Source organism: Pseudonaja textilis, chromosome 1 (assembly GCF_049901715.1).
Source record: "Pseudonaja textilis isolate UNSWEBS1 chromosome 1, rPseTex1.2, whole genome shotgun sequence".
Classification (NCBI taxonomy): Eukaryota; Metazoa; Chordata; class Lepidosauria; order Squamata; family Elapidae; genus Pseudonaja; species Pseudonaja textilis.
Genome location: NC_141990.1, coordinates 165,405,939 through 165,431,111, shown reverse-complemented (window position 1 = coordinate 165,431,111; position 25,173 = coordinate 165,405,939). Strand labels below are relative to the sequence as shown.

The window sequence follows — 25,173 nt, the reverse complement described above, 5'->3', positions numbered from 1 at the left end:
CCACGGGTCTCCTTTACACTGTTCCCCCTCTTCCCATCATTCCAGCAGTCATACGGAAGCTGTTGGCGGAACGAGCAGAGCTAATTATCCTGGCAGCCTGTTGGCCAAGGAGGCTCTGGTTTGCAGACCTGGTCAACCTGTCTGTGGCTTCCCCTTGGAGGATCCCGGCCCATCTCATCTCCCTGCACCAAGGGGCCCTGATCCATCCGGAGCCCCAGTGGCTCAAGCTGACTGTGTGGCGCTTGAGTGGCAGCGGCTAAGGGAGGCTAATTTCCCAGAGGGAGTTATCCTCACCATCCAGGCGTTTCGCAAACCTTCTATGAGGCGCCTCTATGATGCCACCTGGAGGGTTTTCTCCCAATGGTGCCTCAAGGAGGGTCTCTCCTTCCTCAGCCCAGTTGGCAGAGGTTCTTAGATTCCTTCAGGATGGCTTGGAGAAAGGTTTAGCCCCCAATACCTTACGTCGCCAGGTAGCGGCTCTCTCCTCAGTTCTTTCATGGGGTTCGCTTCCTTGCTTGTCCCATCACCCCTTGGTCAGGAGATATTTGAAAGGGGCTTCCAACCTACACCCTCCTGTGGTGCACAGGTATCCTTCAGGGGACCTTCACTTGGTTCTTAATGCCCTTACGAAGCCTCCCTTTGAACCCCTTAGAACAGTGTCTCCAATTCCTAACTCTAAAGGTAGTTTTCCTCGTTTCTATCAGAAGGGTGTCAGAACTGGCTGCCCTTTCTATCAGGCAGGATCTTTGCAGCTTTCACAATGATAGGGTTGTTCTCCGTCTGGACCCCTCCTTTGTCCCAAAGGTTAACACTTGGTTCCACCGGTCCCAAGACATTGTTACCTGACTTCTGTCCCCTTCCTCACCATGACTTAGAGCACAAGTGGCATATTCTAGATGTCAGCAGGGCTCTTAGAATTTACATCAAGCGCACTTCCCCTTTTAGAAAGACAGAAGCCATGTTTGTCTCCTTTTCCCCTTCTCACTTGGGGAGCAAAGGCCTCTTCCCCTACTATTAGCAGGTGGGTCAGGACGTGCATCGCACAAGCCTACAAAGCGGTGGTTCGTCCAGTACCCCGTGGTCTAATGGCGCACTCTACCAGAAGTAAGGCCACTTCAGCTGCCTGGGCCACCCAGGCATCCTTGGAAGAGATTTGCAGAGCGGCCATGTGGACATCCCTGTTTCCCTTAATCAGACACTACCGTCTGGATTCCTTTGCCTTGGCGACGGCGGCCTTCGGCAGACGGGTTCTTCAGTGAGTGGTTCCACCATCGGAGTGATTGGCCAGATGAGGACCCGCCCGTGGACATGCAAGCTGTGGTATGTCCCATCCTGGGGTCTCATTGCAGCATGGAGGAGAATGGGCATTGGTAAATTTACCTGTGAACACCCTTTCTATCTATGCTGCGAGAGAGCCCAGCCCCTCCCTTGGTTCGTCTGGAGATGGTAAGGCATGTTAATGTATTGGATTGTTTGCTTTCAGAGACACTTCTTCAGTCTGTCAAGTATCTTCGTCAAAGCTGGGGATTCTCCCGGGGCTGGCTTTTTATGTATACAAGTACAGACCCAGCTTAATGACGTCATATGAAGGAGTCTATCCATCCTGGGCTCTCTTGCAGCATAGATAGAAAGGGCATTCACAGGTAAATTTACCAACGCCCATTCTTTCTCACCTTATTATTTCATGTCAGCCTTTTGTGCACAAGTCAGAGGGCTGCAAGCACAGCCAGCTCTTTCTTTTATGCTGGCTTTCTTTTGTATCCCAGCTGGGTCCTTTTGTGAAAGAAGGCTGGTGGGAAACAAGGCTCTGACTCGTCTCCTAAAGTGGAGGCAGTCCCCTACCTTCTTTCAAAACTGGCTTGGATTTGCCTGGGTCCTTGCTTAAAGACCGTGTGGATTTCAGTCAGCAGCAAGTGGGATTGCCACAACTGCAGTCTCTAAGCAGGCGGTCATGTGACATTTCACTTAATGATTGCATTATTTAGTGTCCAGATTTGCAAGAACTAATTAGGGTTATTAAGTGAGGACTACCTGTAGAGACTTCTTTGCCTTGCAGCATCACTGTTGCTCAGTTTCTTGGCAAAAGATTTTATATAGTGTGGTGCCTTACCTCCTTTTCCAAAAGTACCAAAGTTCCCCCCTCCACACACAGTTTTCCAATAAATGGTATTAATAGCTATAAAATGTCATACCCATGAATTCTGAAATACAGATTATCCTCGACTTAACAACAACAGCAACACCCCTTCCTTCATTTTTGGGGGGCACAGAATGACTTGCTTCTTCAGCCTGTGCCATTAGTCTTTTTAACTTCTCTAATGCAGTGCTAACTGATGCTTAAATGTAATATCCTTAACTTGCAGCTTGATTCACCCAGATTCTTCATCCTCTGCCTTATCAACACGTCTTGGATCAGTTCAGGAGGAAACAGGAAAGTCTCCTGCACGGAATAGGTAAGTGATACAAACAGAGGTCACCCTCATACTAAATAGTATGCTTTGAAGCAGCGTACTGCTGACTGTGCAAATAAACAACATAATCCCTGAATAAAAAACACATTAGTACAATATTGGAATAACTGTATATCTTGATGAAAGTGTCTCCATGAGAGAGTGCAGACCTTTTGTCTTCTGTTCCAATACAGTGTATTATAATAAGGTTTATTGTTTGAACATAAGTCTATCAGTCTGGCCTCACCATCATTTCTTTTCAAAAACAGACTTCCTGAGGTGACACCCAATGAAATGCCTCATGGGGGGTGTCATGTTTTCCTGAAAATAAGACCCGGTCTTATTTTCTTTGACCCAGAAAAAATGCTAGGCTTCTTGGGGGGGTCTTAATTTTTTGAGGTGCAGGAGGCGGGGAGCGCAGTCACTCATGGCTGCTCGGCCTCTTAATCACGGCCCATGGATCACCTGAGCCAGCAAGAGCAGAGAGTTTTGTCTGGGCGCTTGGAGATGTTTCCAGCATACTCTTGCTAGCCCCAGCCCTGCCCTTGGCACCAGGCAAGCTCGCAGCCAAGGGCCACTCTCTTCCACAGCTCACCTTGTGGCTCTGGAGCAGGTGGTGAACACAGTTTGCGCTCTGCCAGGCCTCAAGTGTTGCCCAGGCTACAATGAGGCAGAAAGTCATGTGGCCCGTCGGAATTGGCTTCCCCCCGCCCCGCCCCACCTCTACCCAGCTGCTGCTGTTTGAGAAAATTGACAGTCAGTTTTCGGGTGATTGACAGGCAATTCTGGAAGATTGTGGGAAGCATGTACTTACAGGAGAGAGAGAGAGAGAGAGAGAGAGAGAGAGAAGTGGTGGAGGGGAGTAACAAAAATTACAGGCAGTGCTGTTTGAAAGGGTTTCCTCTTTATCCATCTCCCTCTCTCTCTCTCTCTCTCTCTCTCTCTCACACACACACACACACACACACACACACATATACACACACACACACACAGAGAGCGCGTTCAGCCTCTCACAGTAACAGGATTTGCAGGCAATTCTGGAAAATTGTGCTTATGATAGATAAGCACATGTTGCTTGAGAAAAGGATGATCAGCAGGAAATTGGGAGGGGGATTTTCCTGCCTATTGCTCTTTTCTCAAGCCCAGCAGATGCATATCCCAGGACTAGAACCCTGAAGGCTTGGAATGGAACCTTTTTGGTGATTGGTGGGAAAATGGAGAGGGGGATTTTCCTGCCAGTTGCCCTTTTCTTACATGACATTTGATGGCTTGAAAGGGACAGGCTGCACTTTGCTTCTACCAGAAGTATACACTTGCCACAATCTTCCAGAATTACTTGCCGAGGGAGCGGGGAGCCGATTCTGACAGACCACGTGGCTTTCTGCCTCATCTTAGCAGCAGCCTGAGCAACACCCAAGCTCCAGGCCTGGCGGAGTGCAAACCGTGGTCTGCACCTGCTGCAGAATCACAACGTGAGCTGTGGAAGAGAGTGGCCCTTGGCTGCGATGTTGCCTGGTGTTGTGGGCAGGTCTAGGGTTAACAAGAATGCCTTGGAAACATTGAAAACATCTCTAGGTTCCTGAGGGGTTCCCGCCCCTCACTGGCTCAGCTGATCTACAGGCTGCGATTAAGGGACTGAGCAGCCATCAGGTGACCAGGGAAGGAAAGGGCTGCCTCCTATGCTGGCCACGATAAAACACTTCACTAGGGCTTTTTTTTTTTTGAGTAGAACTTATATTAGGACTGCCCCAAAATATCTGGCTAGGACTTATTTTTGGCCTAGGTCATATTTTGGGGAAACACGGTAATTAATCCATAAGATATTTAAAAATCAATTTTATCATTCTACTACTATTAATTTTATTCCATTAAATTCTACTTCTAGTTTCTAAATGTTAAACATTCATAAATTATTTTCAAAATTATAGCCATTCTTAGATACCCAAATCATGAATCAACTTACAGATAAGCAAAATAACACATTTTCCCTCCCCCTGTTGTTTGTTTCTGCCATCATCACATTTGCTCTGGATTCATGGTGTTCTAAAGACCTTTATGACACTGAAATACTAGGATGGGTTCATCATATGATCTCATTGATTCTTATTGGCTATATTGCAAAGGGTGTGTATACTTATGAGAGTATAATACTTCACTTGAGCTGGGATAGTAGTGCTTTGATGAATTACTATATGTCAGCAGTAGGATGGGAATTATATTTGTAGTTCTAACTACAAGTAGTTCTAACCATAGAGAACAGTTGATTGACAAGAATAGAGTCATTCTGTATTGATTTTTGCTCTCTTTATAGCACAATATCATGCAGACCTAATTAGTATAATATAGATATAGTTATAATGATTGCTGTGTCTTATTTATCAGTTTTGTTTTAAAACTTCCTTTTTGATTTTCATTCTTTTTATATTTCTTATTACATTTGGTGTAAATCTTACATCACAATTTGAAGACAGAAAACGTGCCTAGGGAAGAGTATAAAATCTTCCCACTCATACCAAACTTTCTGCTTCCCTCCCTTCCCTATTCTCAATTTATTTGGATTGTAGAGATGTTCTCTTTACATAGTGAAAGCATTATCCTGGCCAACATTAATACAAGTAATTTTCAAAATATTGCTTCCTTAGGCAGAATCCCTCAGGAGCTCTTCCTTGTCAAAGACAAATCATGGTTATTTGACAGAATACATGTATATCAAATTTAAGTTGTCTATAACTGAATGGAAACTGTATATTGCAAGTCTTTGAAAAGGATGCAACAGTTTGAGAGAATTTACTGTAAGCAAATTACTTGTAGTTGGTAAATATCAGTATCTTATAAATAATTTCAGAAACTGAATGTTCTCTGCAAGAATCACTTCTCAGTCAATTTAAATAGCTATAAATATAAAAGTAGTGGATGTAATTAGAAATGCATTGTTAGAAAGAGAACAAGCTAGGATAAAGATCACCAGCCTCTTTGGAGCTAATGGGCACATTTGGAATTCTGAAAGTGTGTGGCTCTTACAGAATGGCTGCTATGGTAAGTAAGGCCATTCACAAAGGCAAATTTGCCAGAAAACAAATTGATGAGCTTGATTTCAATTGGCTCTTCTAGCTTTTAGGATGGTCTTAGCTGTCTTTTTGGGAATGATGTGGGTATGCTTCCCAAAAATCCTGCCCCCCCCCAAAATAAATCACATACAGACCTCAGAAACACTCTTTGGATAAAGACTAGAACACTGCTTTGCAGCAGGAGAACTTTTTATGTAGGTGTTATTCCTTTAATATATTACAGTTATTTACTTTCCAGGTAATGTTGCTCAACCTACAGACCTCTGCATGCTCAGAGTCAAGTTGCATGCATGCTTATTCCTAAGTCTTTCTCATTCATTGTTCTGAGTGTGAGAGAGATGTGGTTTTTGCAGCAATTTAGAAATGAACTGTTTAGGAAATACAAAATGTAAAATGGCAAAGTACAAAGAAAGTAAAGTTGAAGGAGACATTATCTCCCTACAGGAGGGCAGCTGTTGGATATATCATTTGAGATTCCATTTTATGTGTGAAGAAAAAAATAGCTGTGAACTAACACAGCTATTCTGGCTGGCATTTCTTGAAGCACAGACCATTTGAGAAAAAGGTTTCCACAATATGCTCTGCTGTTCCCTTCAGCAGTTTTCATAAAGCTGGTAAAATGTTTCATACCCATTTGTTTCCTAGTCCAGATGAATGGAAACAGATTTTAAAATGGCTGATCTGATAGAAAGATATTTAACATTAAAAAAAATAGTAATTGCTTTGAAACTGTTGTATTTTCTTTGTCTACTTTTGGTATGCCCACTGCTTTCTTTAAGGACAGTATGCTTGGTTTATTCTCTGTGAAGTACAAAAAATAAAAGTTGTGAATTTTAATGATATCTTAAGCTAATCAATTGTCTGATGGGGTATTTATCTCATTATTAATAGCAAGAGTAATTATGGACAGTTGAGGAAAAAAATGCTTATGCTCAAAGATACGCAATAGCCTCCTGCCTTGCACTTTGTTCTTTTGCTTCCTGGCTTCTTGTCAATATGCTGAGATTCATTCAAAACACATTACATTGTCTGTAATTTCTGTAATGTCCATCCTTGTAAGATCAAGCCAGAAAAAATCTCTTCATTTGAACCAGGTAGCCAGCATTTCCTAATTTGAGAGAAGGTGTGGTTTTGTTAACTATTTATTAAAAGAAGGGGATCAGCAAGAACACCATGTATAGGGATGTGGATATTGATGCTTATTTTCCTGACCTTTGTACATTCAAATCTCAGCCCCTGTATTTGAAGACTTAGTATTAATAAAGCAGGGATTACAGGGAGTTCAAGGTGAAATATGCTTTCTAGATTGAAGATCAGAATTCAGTTCTGATTGTTTTCTATATGATTTGAAGCTAAGGAAAATTTGGGGCTCAATCATGGTCAAAAGTCAAGGACTACCTGTACTGAAGTTTGGCAGCATGAAGCCACATAGACTAAATCAAGCAGCTTAATTCTTATCATTTGGGAAATCAAGAAAGGAGAAATTTATATGGCAAAAAATAGTTTCTAGCCCTTTAAAAAGTTCCTGTGTTCGGTGTGTTTCATTTGGTGAAGTTTTGCCCTGTTCTGTTAAACGTTAATTTTAAAGTACAGCTGGAGTGATCTGAAGATTACAAGCATTGTTCTGTTCCACCCACCAGATCAGCTAGCATAACTAACCTGTCTCTGGATCGATCGGGGTCTCCCATGGTGCCTTCTTATGAGACATCCGTCAGCCCACAAACTAATCGAACCTACATGAAGGAGACCAGTGAGGATGAACGCAAACTTCTTCTGGTACAAGCCAAGCTTTTCTTGTATCTTGCATCCTTGCAACAGAAATAAGTAACATCTTACTGCTGTTTGTGGTACTTGACTTCTTAAGTTTACCTGTTTTATATTGTCCTCTTGTGTTTTGCATTACTTTTTGGCACCTCACTTTTCCTCAAAGGATATGCAGATTATGTCATTTTATATCATTATAATCTTAAAGTTTGAAAAACTATTTTCATGAGATCATCTACTTGTGAAGAAAGTGTATGGTCTTTCACCACAAGACAATTAGCATTAGTTAGAAAAAAGAAAAGCCTTATTTTTAAGAGCATATATTTAGGTAGGCCTAAAAACATAGCTATGCAATTCTGAATCCCCTTTGCAGGGGAAGAAATAAGCAACATGTATGTGCATTGCTTGTGCAATTCTTAGTTCTTGGTATGGTATTTTCTTTACATAGTACATAGTCCAATTTAACATAGGAGCTTTTGCATGAAATATTTTTTCAATTATTTAAGGATTAACTCCAAACAGTCATGAGAGATATATGAATTGATATTTCTCATGGCTTGCAATTGCTTTTGTTGACACAACTCTGAATTTTGTAACTTGTGATTTATTTATTTATTTATTTGTCTGTGCAATCATTTGTATACTGCCTTACTTAATGGATTCACCTTGGATGTTCTGTTTCTTGTGCAGGTCAATTTTTGATGTTGCAGGGAACTCCATTTCTGAACTCCCTCAAACATGTTAGTGTTAGAAGATATATTTACTAATATGATATGCAATGTGTTATAGTGTCTTCTATGCAAGCCTGAATAACTTACATCAAAATCCTGCTTGTTCTTTGCCAGGCCTAAAGAACAGAGAAAATGCCATAGGCACAATCTCCAGATTGATTCCTGTGGTGGCCTGCATAATCAAAGATACATAGCCATAAAAAAGAATATATAGGCTATTAACCCTTAGATTGTTTTAAAACACTGCCACATTGCAAACCTCCCCACCATGTCCTGATAAAACAAAATCCTTCTTTTAAGCACATGCAAACTGTTCAATTTATCAGTAGCAGAATTTATCTTTTTTTAAAAAAAAGAGGATTGATTCTAATTAGTAGGTTGAGTTCTCTGGAGTTTGATTCCCCAACTGCTATAATTTTCTTCCTTTCTGAAAAATGTTTGTATGTAGATATACACCAGTGAAAGCAAGGAAGCGGATGGAGTAGGTAAAAGAGAAAGAACTGCTTTTCCATACATTTTAAGTGTTAAAAAATAAAGCAGGGCAAAAGATTTGACGACAATGCTTGTGTGTGTTGTGGAAGTACATAGGCACTCTATAATGCCAGCACCCATACCAGTCACGTTGTCCAGTCTAATTCTAAAAACCACAAAATCTTCAAAAAGGTTCTTTAGTTATTTGTCTTAAAAAAAAAAAGAATCAAGAGACTTTGCATCACAAGCTCTCTGGAGTGTCAGAAAGCCAACAATCCATTTTTAAACATTCTCAGTCAGAAGAATAATGATTAAAATTCTGAATTAAATAAAATGTGCATTTGTCCCTTGTACAAACTGTCTGTCTTAACAGTATATCCAGGAAAGGGGAGGGGCAAGACAAGGAATTTTGTAAATCACTTGGAACAGCGTAAACAGCACTCCTCAAGACAGAACACTTAAGCCCTCTAAATGTGTGCTATCTCGAAATGTCATTATTTTGTCTTCTAGGACTCAGTTCAGTTAAAGGATTTGTGGAAGAAAATATGCCATCACAACAGTGGGATGGAGTTTCAAGATCATCGTTACTGGCTGCGTACCCACCCCAACTGCATTGTTGGGAAGGAACTGGTCAATTGGCTTATAAGAAATGGCCACATCACTACTAGGTACTGGGGTCTTTCATAAGTATGTTCAGTGTTTGTTGATGTAGGTTAGTAAGATAAAAATAATTGGGCTTATTCCAATTCAGGGGTTCTGCAAATGTAAAATTATTCATAATTAAACTCCAGTATTTCGTATCCAGTCAAACCCACCCTTCCCCATACTACTTATTTTTTATCTTTTTTGTTCTCGATCTATGCCTGCTGTAGTAAATTCTTTTGGGGATCAACTTTTAGATAAGAATAATTGTTTTGATCCATTAATTACCTTCTAGTAGTATATTGTTAATGAGTCAGAAAATCCTTTGTATTTATTAATCTCAAATAGTCCAAATAACATCTGTCAGAAACTGAGGATTGTGTGATGATGATTCAGACAGGTTACTAGTCCAGCACCTTAACTAATTCACCAAACTGGTTGTTGGGTTGGCTGTCCTTTGGTTGGAAAAGGGTTTCTGAAGCTCACTTTTAAAACCATCTTAATCTTATATCTTCTATATGAATTATTTACTTCTGAGCACTGTAGTCAGAACACATCTCTACAGTAAGCTGAAAACTCATGTATTCATTAACATGGGGTTTAAAATGGTCTTATTTCCAGAGCTCAAGCAATTGCAATAGGACAGGCTTTAGTAGATGGGCGTTGGCTGGATTGCGTCAGTCACCATGATCAAATCTTTAGAGATGAGTATGCACTCTACAGACCATTACAGGTATGGATTTCTTTTGTGAAAAAGTTAGGTGTGGGTTGGGTAGCTTGGAAAAAACTGTGTATCATTGTCTTGTGGCTTTGGAATCTTTTGAGCCAGAAATTTCAGAATAGCAACTTTTGTAGTTTCATAATGACCTTTGCATTTCATTTAACAACTATTCGGAAAGTGTGTCCATTGGTTCTTTTGAAAACGCGTGTGAAAGCAATTTAATTTCTGATAATTAAAGAAGGAAAATAAGAAAAATAAGGATAATTTCTGCCCAGAGCAACTTTTCCAAGTGAGATGTGTGGCATATAAAATAAATGTATGTACAAGTGAACTTATTTACCTAAAGTCAAGAAATAAAGTTAAAAATTTATGGAACCTTCATTGAAAAAAAGGCACTTTCCACGAATTTCAGAAGAAAAATCAACGGAGAGATATTTTTAAAAAATAAATCAAGACTTTAAAAAAAACTCTGAAAGCTTTAAATATACTGTAGATATCAAACATGTAACCGTTTAGATCAGCCAGTCTGCAAAACAGCCTTGTATGGCTTGCCGACTTTTTTTGAAACTAAATTAACTCTACACCCACCTAACATTGCTGCCACTAAAAGGGATCTGCCACCACTTTGAAAGATTTGCTACCAAGCACCTCTAATACTTCCAGGCCTCATCAATGCCACCAGCTCCATTGCTGCTGCTGATTGGTGTGCCAGCTATTCCTTTGTGGTCTACAATTAGTTTTAATTTATCAATGCAACTCTTTCCTTTGATCTAGTTTAGACTTCTTTGTCATATACAGGAGGCAGGCTGATGATAGAGTTATTTGCTCAATGAACATTTTTGCCACCCTGTATTTAATGACTGCCTACAGTTGTAAAGAGGTAATTCGAAACTCTATGTATTATAATCTATTTCTTGTCTGTCTTTTGAAATCAATAAAATAAAATAACTTCAGTAGTAGGGGGAAAATATAAAGCTTTTTTTTAACTGCCTGCACATTTGGAGAAAAATAAGGATAACTCACATTTCCAGTTTATACCAGGATTATTCCTTATCATAAATATTGCTTAATATTTGTTCCTAGAAATTCTTTCTCTTCTGTCTACAATAATGTTTGCTTCAGACTTGCATTTGTAGAATTCATCTGTGATGAGGTTAAAATTGACCTTTTAGATGCAACAGATTAATGTCATTTTTGTTTGGTTAGCTAGAAAATTACTCAATTAATGCGTATGTATCTGTCCTCTGTTGCAAAGGTTAGTGTACTAAACTTGAAGCAAAAATTGAGTTTCAGCAAAATTACCTTGACTTGATCCCAATATTTCCAAAGCTGTTATCTGAATTGTGTTGCAAATAAATATAATAACTTTTCTGTAATATTATGATGGTGACCAATCATTAGTAGAGCTATATTTTCTAAAGAATAATATGTGACTGAGTAGGGGAGTGAGTTACTGACTTTCATTAAATATCTTTATGCCTGTGAGAGAGGACAGTAAATTAAACAAACATGTAATGGAATGAAGTGGCAAAAACTAGGAACTCTAATGTATGTTAACACCACATATGTGTCTGAAAGCATGTATTTCAAAAACACAAATTCTTTGGGCTGTCCATTGGGTGGGTGGTAACATTCTCATTTTCAGGGATAGAATTTGCATGGATTTGTCATCATTTGAATTTCTGGTGAGATTTATTAGCATGGCAAAAGATTTTCTCCCCATTTAGAATAGCAGGGAAGAACTTTTAAGAGCAAGAGAGTTCTGAAAAGAACAAAAGTTTGACAAATTATGATTCCTTGTGCCAAAAATAAACTTCCTGTTTTGTGGATCAGAAGGCTGTTACTCATCATTGGTTCCTAACTTTATTTGCATATACTGAAAAACAACTATTGATTTACTTTTTTTGTTTCTCATTGTTTTATTTGTGAGTTCTGATTTTATCAGAAAAATGTTACTTAAAATATATTTGAAAAGATACTCTTACTCGTTTTGCTCATTTTTTTAATTTCCTCTGCAAATGTCCTATTGATCGTGTTAATCTCGTATCTCCATTCTGCATAATTCATGTTCTAGTATTTCTTCCCTCATTAATTTTATAGAGCACAGAATTTTCTGAAACTCCTTCTCCAGACAGCGATTCTGTTAACTCCGTGGAGGGTCATTCTGAGCCATCATGGTTCAAAGACATCAAATTTGATGACAGTGACACAGAGCAAATTGCAGAGGAAGGAGATGACAACCTGACTAGTGAGTTTCTGCGTCTGTCTTTTGAGGATTCCATTTTAGCTGCTAGTCCCATTGCCACTGCTTTCTGCCTGCTCTACTGTAGAAGCAAATGCTTTCCCCCCCTAATCCTTTTATGCCAGTTGCCTCCAACTCCTGTGTCTAATTCTTAGTATTACAACTCCCATTAGGAAAAATGGGATTTGTAATCCAATTGATCTGGAGGATACCAGACTGAGAAGATTGCTTAAACAAATGCAGCATTTTCTGTACAGTCAGCTAGACTGTTTTAGTTTTGTTTTCAGGCTTTAAATATGTATAAGGTGTTTGCAGTATATCTCTGTAGCACGATGGTCTCATAAAGTAAATGGTTCTCAAAGACCATCAGAATTTTAGAAAAGCCATGAAATACAAGTGGATGAAAGTACTGTCTTTTTTTTTTTTGCCTTCTCCAGCAGTCAATTTTGTGTAATTAAGATAATGTCTCTCCTCTCCTTGATATCCTCCTGAAACCTGTTGTTTGCACCCACCCTCTCCTCCCTGTATTTTTCTTCTCCTCACTGAAATCCAAAAGATTCTGCCAGCCCTAGCAAGCGTACCTCAGTCAGCAGCTTCCAGTCTGCCATGGACAGCGACTCAGCTGCTTCCATCAGCCTGAATGTGGAGCTGGACAACGTGAACTTCCATATCAAGAAGCACTCCAAATACCCACATGTGCCCCCTCATCCTGCTGATCAGAAAGGTAGGAGGTAGCTGCCACTTGGAGTCGCCCATAAGAGAAAGCAAGGCTGATGCCTCAGTTCAGATATGCCCCAAATAACCCTGTAATCTTTTCACAGTTAGGAAACTCCTGTTTTTCATTTTTACAAACAACAAGTGTTGCCTATGCTATCAGTGAGTTCTTGCATAACTCCTCTGACAGATGCTTTTTCTCCTTGGAGCGTAAGAGTTTTGATGAACATCTACTGTGAAGACAGCAGATATAAACACAGATCATCCTAGATATAGCTATGACAGTCCTATTTTGGGTAGAGTATTGAGATAGAAAACACTAAATTTAGATTTAGTCTCATAAAATTATAGTGTTAAATGGAGTATTTTAGAGTTTGTTCAGACCAGTGCAGGAACCTGAATTTCCTTTTCTTTTTTCTGTCTAAGACAAAATGCTTTGGGGTATTTGATCTTTCCTTTCTTAAAAGAACAGAGAAGACATTGTCATATATATTTTCCAGCTATTGAGTAGCTTAATCCAGGCCTCTTGCATGTTGCAAGCATAAAGCATTTTAAACTTTGATTTTCTTTTAATTATAAGAATGAAGGCAATGAAGGATCTCCCCTTTAAGTTCTTAATATTAATATTTATTTATTAAATTTATTTATGTATTAAATAAATACTTAACATTTATTTAAATGTTAAATAAATACATTATTTATTAAATTTATTCAGAAGATAGGTCAAGATCCAGATGGATCTCAACAAACTTGAACACTGGGCCCTGTCTAACAAAATGAAATTCAATGTAGAGAAAAGTAAGGTATTATACGTAGGCAAGAAAAATCAAATGTACAGGTACAAATTAGGTAAAACCTGCTCAACAGCAGTAATTATAAGAGGGGTCTTGGACTCCTTATGGACAATCACTTAAATAGGAGCCAGCAGTGTGGCAGCAGCCAAAAAAGGCAACACAATCCTAGGTTGCATTAACAAGGTCACGTGAAGTATTAATACTGCTTTATGAAGCCTTAGTAAGACCATACTTAGAATACTGCATCCAGTTTTGGTTACCATATTATAAAAAAGATGTAGAGGTTCTGGAAAGAGTGCAGAAAAGAGCAACAAAAATCATTACGGGACTGGAGGCTAAAACACATGAAGAACAGTGGCAGGAATTATGTATGTCTAGTCTAGTGAAAAGAAGGAGTAGAGGCAACATGATAGCAGTGTTCCAAGAAGATGCTACCAACCTATTCTCCATGCACCTGAAGGCAGGACAAGAAGCAATGGATGGAAATTAATCAAGGAGAGAAGCAACCTAGAACTAAGAAATTTCCTAACAGTGACAACAGTTAACCAGTGGAACAGCTTGCCTTCACAAGTAGTGGATCTTCTGCTTATGCAGGGGATTGGACTAGAAGATCCTCAAGATCCCTTCCAACTCTATTATTCTGTTAAATTTATATGCTGCCCACCTCACTGCTAGAGGGACTCTGGGAGATTTACAAAATGATTTTAAAAAATCGAGATAAGGATGAGCTTTTTGTCTAATCTTTTCTTTTAACAACTTTGCTTCACAAAAATCATCAGAGGATTCTGTTCTCCTAAAGAAAATAAAATAAAAAGGTAAATTTTCCTGTGCCCATGCTAATGACAAAAGCTAACAAATAACCTTAGATATTGTAATTCAATATTTGATTCTGCTGCTTCATGCATGGAATAACAACACTGTTCACTAAAATTAATACTAATAATATCGGTTCCCGTGAATGATTTTCATTTTTCTAATATTATTGCATGATACTAATATACCAAATGTTTTTGAAAATATTTCTTGGTTTTCATTGGAAGGGAAAGGAATTTTGCTTCTAAGCAGAAAAACCTTGGCAACTCAGTGGGAAATGTTACAAAAATGTAACTTAGTCATTTATGAAACCAACCCAATCTCTGCCTGGCACTTTGTTCAAGCCCTTGAATTTTATGCTGATTGGGACATTAACTGTGACTCCAAGTATTTATCGTTTTACTTATTTTGTTTATATCTCACCTTTATTATTTTTATAAACATCTCAAGGCAGCGAACATATCCAACAAATTGTGCAAGGCATATATGAAGATTTAGCCACTATTTGATTACCACTTTCTATTTTAGTAAGAACTATAAGTATTTTGGAAGAGTGCTATTTTGGAAGATAACTCTGTTCCAGCAATTACTTTTTTTGAAGCAAGGAATGATTCCTGATGTGGGGTGTACAAATTTGAGGGAAAAAATAGGAAGAACATATAAGAAATAGAAGTAACCTTCACTTTGTATTTCAGAGTAAGTCTATGCAATATATAGCAATGATAAGAATATGCAAGCAGTTGAATGATCCTTGCTGTGTAGAATGATGAGCTGTTACAGCATGGCATCTTAAATATCCAGCCATTTGTAGTTGCTTCCTTAGCAAATAAATTTCTTTGAAACTAATATAAGGCTCTTCCTCCCCAACACTGTTAGTTGCTGGGCAGAAAGTTGTGATATTTGATCAGTAAATCAAATGAATATTTGGAAATAAGCCCAGGCTTCCAGAAATAAAGCAAAACTAAGTGGTATGGCAGATAATATCTTGGGAGGATAAAAGCAGTAGCATCAATCCCATGCACTAATAGCTATTTTGCAATCGGCCATGCCATTTGTGACTAGGCAAGCTACCATAGCAGTTATGTTTGAGAGCATCTATGACAGAACTCAGCACTTCAAATGTATTTATAATTAAAAAGATTGCCTACCTCTCCTGAAAACAACATGATGTAAAGACTTGTTCTCTTAAGAGAAGATTTTTGGCAGAATATTTATGTAAGTAATTTGGAATTATGATAGATTGACAAGTTCAGATCTCTAACTAAAATATTGCTTTTAAAACTATACTTTGTAGAATATTCCATAGTTACCTGGGTTTATATATCATGGTTCAAAAGCTAAAATAATACAAATAGGCATGATTATATTTTAAATTCTTTGGCAATCAGTTCATTGTGTCAGAAATTATGTTGTGGACCATACATCTAGTTCTAGGTGGCTTGGCAAATCAACACTTCCTCACTAAAAGTTTTCCAAATGTAGTTTGCATATGCTGTATGTCAAACTTCACCCTGAGTATTTAGGATAACTGGGAATTGTGTTTGAATTGTGTTGATGCTGCCTTTACTTCTAGAATCTTAATAATGGTGTTAGGGACCATTTGCTATGGCTCTCTAGCAATGTACAGTATATACTGCCTCATAAACTCTCTTAAGTGTAAAGTGTACTTGGGGTTCAGCAAAATCCCATTCCAGAGAAGGAGCAGAGGATCACAAATATGTAGAACAAAATGAGGGCTTAAAATAGGATTTAAGCTGTCTTTTTGTAGCAGTATATCCTATTTTATACTAGATGTATGCATATATGGTATGCAAAAAAACCATCAGTCCCATTCAGATCTTTGAAATGGTGAACAAAGAAAGAAGAACTAAATGGAAGTCTGAAGTAATTGAAGTGGGCAATGAGCTCTCCCTTAAAGCTGTCTTTCCTGTTGTTTGAGATACCAGCGTAGCAACTTATGTAGGAGAGGCATTATTTCTTTTAATCATGCTTCTGGCAGTATTTGTCCTATGAGAAAGAGCCTGTGCGTGACAAGGCAAGAATACAAATTTGCTGTGCCAGTTCTCTCATGGAATAAATTATCCTCTTGTAGAATGTCAAGTCCAAAGATGGCTGGGTTTTTGTGTGTGTGTATTTTTGCCCCCAGCCATTAACTGAGGAAAAAGTTGAGTAACTGAGTTGTCAAGGGAAGTAGGGAATGGATATGAGGAATGTTTAACACATCTCTTGTCCTAGAGATGGCAACCAAGAATCCACTTTAAAAAGATAAGACAACTCCTTGTGTTGTTTAAATACTTGCCATAAAAGAAGTTAATTAAGCCTCACTGGAAAAAGATTTTTATTCAGTATCTTTTTCATAACGTACAGATTCTATTGAACGATAATTTAGTATTTATGCTGACACAATGAAGGAGAAAAGAATGAGACAAGTTCTCTCAGGACAGGCTAAATACATGACTCACGTTTCTTATTAACCTCCTAGAATGAATGGGTGTATATGGCATATAATAGCATACAAGCATAACCTGTCTTTTCTCCTCCCATTTCTCTATTTTCTATCTTCATTCAGAGTATATGATTGCTGACAATGGAGGACAACAAATGATCTCAATAAGTGATGCTTTCATCAAAGGTAAGTTGAATGTGAAAGGGATGCCCCCACACCACAGAAAATGGGATCTTACAACATTGGTGAATGTCTAATTAGTCTCCCCCCCAAGTGTTGTGAATACAATTGGAGTAAAGACAGTCTTACCTGTGGAAGTCTTTCAGTACTTAAAAAAACCCTGCCTTTCCTTCTGGCTTCCGTTTTTGGCATTTGTCTTTGAATCTAACTAGTTTTGTTTTAAGCCTAAAGCTGTAAAGTTCAGCTAATGTTTTAACACATTAACTATGTTTACTCTGTTGAACAATTCAATAAACTTTATAGCTTGCTAGGTTTCATCGTGTGCTATTTGAACAAATATAAAGCACTATCTTAGCTTATAAGAAATTTTCCCATATGAATTAAATTTACTATATTTAATCTACAGAATAATGAAAATAGCAGACAAATCTTAAAAGCAGAAAATACTGGTGTGCTCCAGGTCTTTACAATCATAATAGGTTTTTAAAGTTTTAAAAAGAAACTTTTTAAAAACAAACAATATATATTGAAATAGTTTTGGGATTTATTCTTTTAGTTTACTTTCTTATATGTAAAACAGAAAGAGAGAAAAGCACACAAAACCTATACAAGATTTCATTCGGTCTAATTTTAATAAATAATTAAATATTGACCTCATAATATCATGTTTCTCACAAAATAAGGCCAGGCCTTATTTTTTTTTTGAGCCCCGAAAAAACGGCTAGGATGTCTTTTTGGGGGTGAATTAATTTCTCTCTCCCCCCCCCCCGCGCACCAGCACCGTCTCCAGCAACAGTGTCTGAGTTGCTCCTGCTTTTCCCCCGTCCCCGTAACAACAGGAGAAAAAAGATTTTGAGGTACCTGGGAGCGCCACGCGCTGCATTTTGGTTTAATCCCGAGCGGCTGGGTGGGTGTGAGAAGAGCCGAGTGAGCGTCTCTGCTACTGCTACACTTGGTGCTCCAGCCTCGGGCTCTGCAAGTTTGCAAAAGTCCTGGTGTGCAGCCCATTCCTGCATTCCAAGCGCCCAGGCCGAACTGCAGCTGTCCTTCTCACCAGCGCTATCACCAATAACAGCGGCAGCAGCGGCGGGAACCATGGAAGCGTTTCAGCTGCTTCTCGGGTGGGGGAGCCACCTCTGTAACTTCCACGGTTCTCACCGCTGCTGCCGCTGTTGTTGGAGATGGCGCTGGTGAGAGAGGGACAGCTGCAGCTTAGCCTGGGTGCTTGGAATGCAGGAACGGGCTGCGCACTGGGACTTTTGCAAACTTGCAGAGCCCGAGGCTAGAGCACCAAGTGTAGCAGCAGCAGAGAGGCTCACTTGGCTCTTCTCACACCCACCCAGCCGCTCAGGATTAAACCAAAACACAGCGTGCGGCACTCCCAGGTACCTCAAAATGTTTTTTTTTTCCTGTTGTTACGGGAACGGGGGAAAAGCAGGAGAAACTCAGATGTTGTTGTTGGAGACGGCACTGGTGAGAGAGGCCCCAGCACCGGTGGGAACCGTGGAAGCTACGGAGGCCTGAGAAGCAGCTGAAACACTGCTGGACATCCATGCCGCCGCCACCTGCCTGCTGACCCGGGTAAGGGAGGGGTAAGGGAGCCCTCTGTGCTCCACCATGGTGTTAGGAGTGGCTGATGGTGAGGCTTAGCTGCCTGCGGGGCACTCCTAATGGCAAGTTCCCCCCGCCTCCCCCCCCCCCCAATTTCTCATGTTTTAAACTAGGCCTAAATTGGGGGGGGGGTTAATTTCATTTTATGCCTAGAAAACATGCTGGGTCTTTCTATGGGGGGGGCGTATTGTTGGAGAAACACGGTATTCTTCTGTCTTTCCATTGTGTTAATAGATTGTATAAATGAAAATTGAACTTCTATGTATAAATCTAAGATTGTAGATCCAGAGTAACTCCTATCTTTTCAGTCTGAAATAATTATATTAGTTTAATTTTTTCTTGTTCAAATTCAGATGCTTTTAAAAGTTGATTTTAAGGTTTATTTTTCACATTTCTGAAAACTGATTTTGATTTCACATTTATAGAGTTGATTTTGCAATAGCTCATGATCAATGCCTCATGACTTTAAAAAAGACTGGAGTTATCACAAAATATAATAAAATATAGTAAAAAAATAAAATAATAAAATATAATAAAGATGGAACCAAGCACCTATGATAATATCAAATAGGTCATAGTAATTTTTCATGAGGAGAAGTGATACATTAAGTGCAGTTTTTCCCCATATTTAGGACTTGTGGGAGAAGACTTCTTTAATCTTTGTCTGACTCCAGAATACAGCAATTTTTCCAATAATGCCTACTCTCCAACTTTGCAAAACTATACAAGATGAACTGGTGATCAGTATTTGGTGCACAAATTAATATGCAAATATGCAATTCCATCTCTATTTTTGTTTGTTTTTTAGAGTCACTTTTTAACCGAAGAGTTGAAGAAAAATCCAAAGAGCTTTTCTTCACACCCCTAGGCTGGCATCACAGCAATCTGGATCTGCTGAGGGAGGAGAATGGGGAAAAACAAGCCATGGAGAGGTTGCTGTAAGTTGAGTGAAGAAGAGTGAAACCTGGAGAATATTTTAACTTTTGAGCGTAGTGACTACAGCCCCCTAGTGGCACCAATTTACAGAAATTTATTATATATTGTATGAGAAGTAGAAAACAGAAAATCTGTTCTTAATGTCTGTAGTGTGGAAGGGTTGAAAAGAGTTTAATACTAAATACATTTTCTAAAATTTGTTTCCTATATTAAAAAAAACAAGTTCAAAGAAACTTTTCTATATCAGACTAAAATGTTTCTCATTACGATCTTGCAGAAAGAGAAAAGTGGTAAATAAAGAAATGGATTGTTTTGCTAAGAATGAGAAAATATACAGACTTTACTTAACTTTCTCCCCTGACTCAACTTTCAGTATAATCCCAAAAATAATATAGATAGTCTTTAGGATAGGACTGGTCATTTAATGGCTTTCAAATTTACGACAGACCACCAAAACCTACATACAACCCCATTTCAAAGTCATGATGGCTACAGCGCTGCTGCAGTCATTCACTCTTACCACAGACTATAGGTGCACTGCAGTGCCCCCAGTATCCCCCCACTCTGCCAGGATGCCACACTTGGGCCTGCTGCCCATATGTCCATCACCATTGCATTTACCTTTTGACTTCATGTTGGGGAAGGAGGACGGGCCACATGATTCTGCATCGTCATCTCTGAATCGCTGTTGCTTCTTGGAATTGTGCCCTGCAACTGGCGATAAAGCAGTCCATTTTATTTTATTTTATAAATTTGCCAAACATACAGGATAACAAGTGTAGGTATGAACATAAACATCTCAAAAGAAGTAAATACATGTAAATAGGGACAGTAAGACAGGAATGGCAGGCACGCTGGTGTGCTAATGCATGCCCCGTTTACAGACCTCTTAGGAATGGGGTGAGGTCCATGGTAGACAGTTTGAGATTAAAGCTGTGAGAGTTTGAGGCTGTAACAACAGAGTCAGGTAGAGCATTCCAGGAGTTGACCACTCTGTAGCTGAAGTCATATTATCTGTAATTGAGTTTAAAGCAGTTTACCTTGAATTTGTATTGATTGTTTGCCCATGTATTGTTGTGGTTGAAGCTGAAGAAATCGTTGACAGGCAAGACATTGTATACTATGCTTAGACCGGACTGCAGGTAGCATAGTTCCAGATTGTCCAAGCCCAAAATTTCAAAGCATAGGGAATTCTATTGTGGGTAGAGGAGTGGAGTACTCTTCTCGAGAAATACCTCTCAACCCGCTCAATTGTGATAATGTCCAATATACAGTGTAGGTTCCAGATGAACGAGCTGTTTTCAAGAATTGGTCTGGCAAAGGTTTTGTATGCCGTCGTTAACAATTCAGTGTTACTGGAGAAGAAGCTTTGCAACTTAACAACTCTTAATGCCTTTTTGGCAATGCTGTTACAGTGAACTGTGGGGCTTAGATCGTTTGAGATGAGTACTCCTAGGTCCTTGACAGAGTGAGGGTTGCCTGTGAGATGGTTTCCGCCCAACTTGTATTTGGTGTTCTGATTTTTATTGCCAATGTGTAGGACAGAGCATTTATTAGTTGAGATTTGGAGTTGCCAATTACGCGACCATTCTGACACATAGTCAAGATCACTTTGAAGGGGAGCAGCATTGTCAGTGGTGTTAAATAATTTTACGTCATCAGCGAAAAGGATGCAGCTGCTTTTAATATTGTTGCATAGGTTGTTGATGTAAAGCAGAAAGAGTATGGGACCTAAAATGCTGCCTTGCGGGACACTGCTGTTAACTGGTGCCGGATTTGATAGGGCCTTCCGTATTTTGACCATTTGTTGCCTATTTGACAGGAACATGGCTATCCACTTGCGTAGGGATCCAGAGATGCCATAAGAGCTTAGTTGCAACAGTAGTTTGTCATGCACCACTGAATCAAAGAAGTCTATGTAAATTGTGTCTATTGCTTTACCCTGGTCAAGATGTGTGGTCCAAATGTTTCTGCAGGTGTAGGAGTTGCAGGTTACAGGGCAATTTTTTCTCTCAAACCAAACTATTTGTTAGAAAGTAGGTTGTTTGTTTCTAAGTGGAGGGTGATCAATTGGTTTATAATTGTTTCCATGACCTTACAGGTGATGCAACACATTGAGATTGGTCCATAAATTTCTACGAGACTGGGGTCTCCCTTTTTAAAGATAGGTATGACCGTGGCTAGTGACCATAAGTCAGGCAAGGAGCCGGTTCTGAAAGATACCTCATAAATTGTGCATTGAGATTCATCTAGGGCAGTGGCAAGTTTTTTCAAGTAGGTACGTAATCCATCAGGGCCAATAGATAAAGATGGCTTTAGGTTACGTAGTGCCTTTTCAACATTATCTGCTGTAAAGTCAATATGTAGTAAATCGTTACAATTTGTTGTGGTACGACTAGGAAATGGGGGCAACAGCCATTGCTTTCGACAAAGATTGAACTGAAGAATGTATTAAGGAGGTTGGCCTTAACAGCTTCATTGATACAATCTTCCCCGTGAGGCCCTTTTAGGGGTGGGATAGATTTCAAGTCTTTTAAGTTTGGCATTTACGAAATTATAGAAGGCTCGGGAAGAGTTCAAGTTTAACAGCTCTTCCTCCTGTTTTTAATGGTGATTGGTACATTGTGCCTTTATCTGGCGGCATAAAGTTTTGTAGCAGTTTTAAAAATTAGCTATGTAGCCAGTTTTGTTTGCTCGCCAAAGAGACTTTTTCTTGGATTGTAACTTTCTTATTGTAATGGGTAATTTATTTTTATTACAAATGTTATTGCTGCAAAAGGTTTCTGCAGTACTGTGCAAATCATATTAAAGCAAAATGCAGTATTCAAAAGTGCCTGCAGTCCTGTACAGATCTTATTAAGGCAACAAAATGGACCCCTTTTTTCTCCATTTTGTGAGTGGGACAAAATAATGTTTGCTTCTGGAATTGTGCCATGCAGCCTTGCGATAAAACGATCTATTCCAAGCACTCTGGAAGCCTTCAGAGCTCTTCAAAAGGGACAAGAAGTGTGTATGGCCTGATGGGATGGAAATCAGGCCTAAAACTTGGAGGACCCAGTAAGAGTGGGAAAAGGCCTGTAGAGACCTAAGGGGCAGGAAGCAGAGTACAGGTAGAATGTGGGAGGTCTTGGGAGGACCATTGCAGGTGGGCCTGGCCCTATACTAGGCCTCCAAGGGCCTCCCCGAGCCCTGAAGTACTCCATAGTCTGCATAGCGGCCTGCACTTTCACTTAGCAATTCATTGGGGAATGTAGGATGTTGGCATTGTTATTGAGATGCTTCATTACAATCATATTTTGAGGACTATCTGTATTAAACATACCATCTGAACTTTGAGATCAGTGCAAGGCAGAGCACTTGTGTTTATCACTGCTTGGTTACTGAAAGAGTTATGGTTTATTTCTATGGAAATAAACCTATTTGTTACTTACCTACAATTAATGTCTCACCAAGAACTTATAATTCCTTTAAAAAAAATTTTTTTTACTCTAAGCCAGAAATATAAAGACGTTTTTCAGATAAATGGTCTATATACCAGATATTAATATCTAACGAAGTCACATATTTTACATAGACTCTTGAGCACTTGTTTTCACATTTGGAAGTATTTCTCCTGAAGCTACATACATATTTTTTTTCTACTGTCCAAGTTTTTGCAAATTTTGAGCATTTGCAATTGACATTTGAAGTTCACCACTGGACAAAAAGTACATATATTTGCACAGGATCTGCCCCAATATCTGACTGTAGTTCTCCTCTCTCTTGAACCTTTATCATGTTTATCTGCAGCTCTGCTAATCATAACCACATGATGGCTCTGCTTGAACAGTTGCTCTACAATGAAGCATTGTCCCTCTCCTGGCGTGATATAATTGTGCCAGTGGTCTGCCAGGTGGTTCAGACCGTTCGACCTGATGTCAAGAACAGAGATGATGACATGGACATTCGCCAGTTTGTCCATATCAAAAAAGTGAGTTTCTGTGTGTGTTTAGAACTGAGAAAGAAGAAAGGAAGGGGGACCTGCTTTGAAAAGATGTCCCTTCTTAATATTATTTGTGCTGACCTATTTGTGACATAATAATCCAACTATACTCCTATAGCAGGGATTTGCCTACCTTTCTGTTTTTCACTGTCTAGTCATGTAAAACAGGACAGAGTAAAGCATCAGGCTGGCTAGTTAATTAACTCTATTTGAGAATTTGATCATATTCATCCTACCTTAAATCTGTACTTTACTCTGACATAATTTTTAATGTGCCATTTTATGTATTTAACTTTATTGTATTCTTTCTCTCTTCTCCCAACTATCGATATAATTGTGTTGACTACTGCTTCATTCCTAAGAAAGCTGTCATCCACAACTCCCATTTTCACCAGTCAGTATGGATAGGAGAATTAGTTTGTTTCCTAATTTAAATTTGAAATTAGAAAATACAAACATAACATAATGTTTTATTATAATTTTGCAGATTCCAGGTGGAAAAAAATTTGACTCGGTAGTGGTGAATGGCTTTGTATGCACCAAGAACATAGCACATAAAAAGGTATGGGAAAAACATTTTTATATAATATGTGGGGGGGGATAGAACTGTGACATTATGAATGTCCTATGCAATTCTTAACAACACAGCATCTTTTGTTCTTATTATTACACTTCGACACAGTTCTGTAAAAAAAGTATTTGTGTCCGCCCTTTTTCGTTGAATTTTTGGATATGATGAAATGTCACCTAGAGCCTGAAGCAGCAAAGGCATCTCTAAATAATGCGACTATCATCTCTGTTTGGCAGTTGGGATAGTGGAATGCAGCATTTGATTTCTGCCATATATGACACCCATTTTTTCTATAGAACATTTATCCATGAGTCTGAAGAATCTCACATATGCTTTTTGATGTATTTTTGATAAGCATCGATTTTCCTTTTAATGAGTTGTGAGCATTCTGTGCTGAAGTCGTGAACTCTAATCACAGTAAGATAGATCGCTGCAGATACCTGGATTTTGTTCCGGCTTCTTTGTGACTACCTGGAAGATTTTATGCTACTCTCTCAGAGTGATTTTGACAGTATGGCTCCTTTTGGGAAGATTCAATATTGTTGTATAAACTGTGACTTTGTGGATGTGACTGAGCGCTGGACTTAAATTTTACAAACTTTTTTAGACTGATGGAGATCAATTACTTTTTTGGTAGAGAAATTTACTTTCAGTGGATTATGAAGTGCTTGCAGAATCTCTGTAGGAAGAACTTATCTATGATGAAGGGGAGCCAACATTTGTAAGAAAAGCAGAATAACAGAATAGGAAGGGACCTTGGAGTTCTTCTAATCCAACCTTCTCCTTAAACAGGAGACCCTGTATTATTCCAGAGAAATGGCTGTTCAAACTCTTCCTAAAAACCTCCAGTGATGGAACACCTAGAATTTCCTGAGGGAAGCCATTCCACTGATTAACTGTTCTCACCGTCAGGAAATTTCGCCTTAGTTGTATATTGGATCTCCTTGATGAGTTCCCATCTGTTGTTTTGTCTTGCCCTTAGGTGCTTTGAAGAATAGGTTGACCCTCGCTTCTCTGTACTGTCTCTCAAATAT

At 39.0% G+C, this 25,173-nt stretch overlaps 1 protein-coding gene across 5 annotated transcripts in view; it reads left to right on the top strand.

The window, feature by feature from the left end:
- The window catches only part of PIKFYVE (phosphoinositide kinase, FYVE-type zinc finger containing), a 108,870-nt gene that overhangs the window by 31,451 nt on the left and 52,246 nt on the right, over positions 1–25,173 (top strand). For 3 of the 5 annotated variants that reach the window (XM_087919652.1, XM_026707762.2, XM_087919654.1), the window contains 10 exons: positions 2,364–2,453; positions 7,162–7,297; positions 8,998–9,155; positions 9,751–9,862; positions 11,951–12,098; positions 12,649–12,816; positions 16,983–17,045; positions 19,459–19,588; positions 23,376–23,556; positions 24,056–24,130. In XM_087919652.1, the coding sequence (XP_087775778.1) occupies positions 2,364–2,453; positions 7,162–7,297; positions 8,998–9,155; positions 9,751–9,862; positions 11,951–12,098; positions 12,649–12,816; positions 16,983–17,045; positions 19,459–19,588; positions 23,376–23,556; positions 24,056–24,130 (1,261 nt within the window). Of the gene's footprint in view, positions 1–2,363; positions 2,454–7,161; positions 7,369–8,997; positions 9,156–9,750; positions 9,863–11,950; positions 12,099–12,648; positions 12,817–16,982; positions 17,046–19,458; positions 19,589–23,375; positions 23,557–24,055; positions 24,131–25,173 lie in introns of those variants that run through there. The other 2 variants (XM_087919653.1, XM_087919655.1) reach the window with 2 other exon arrangements.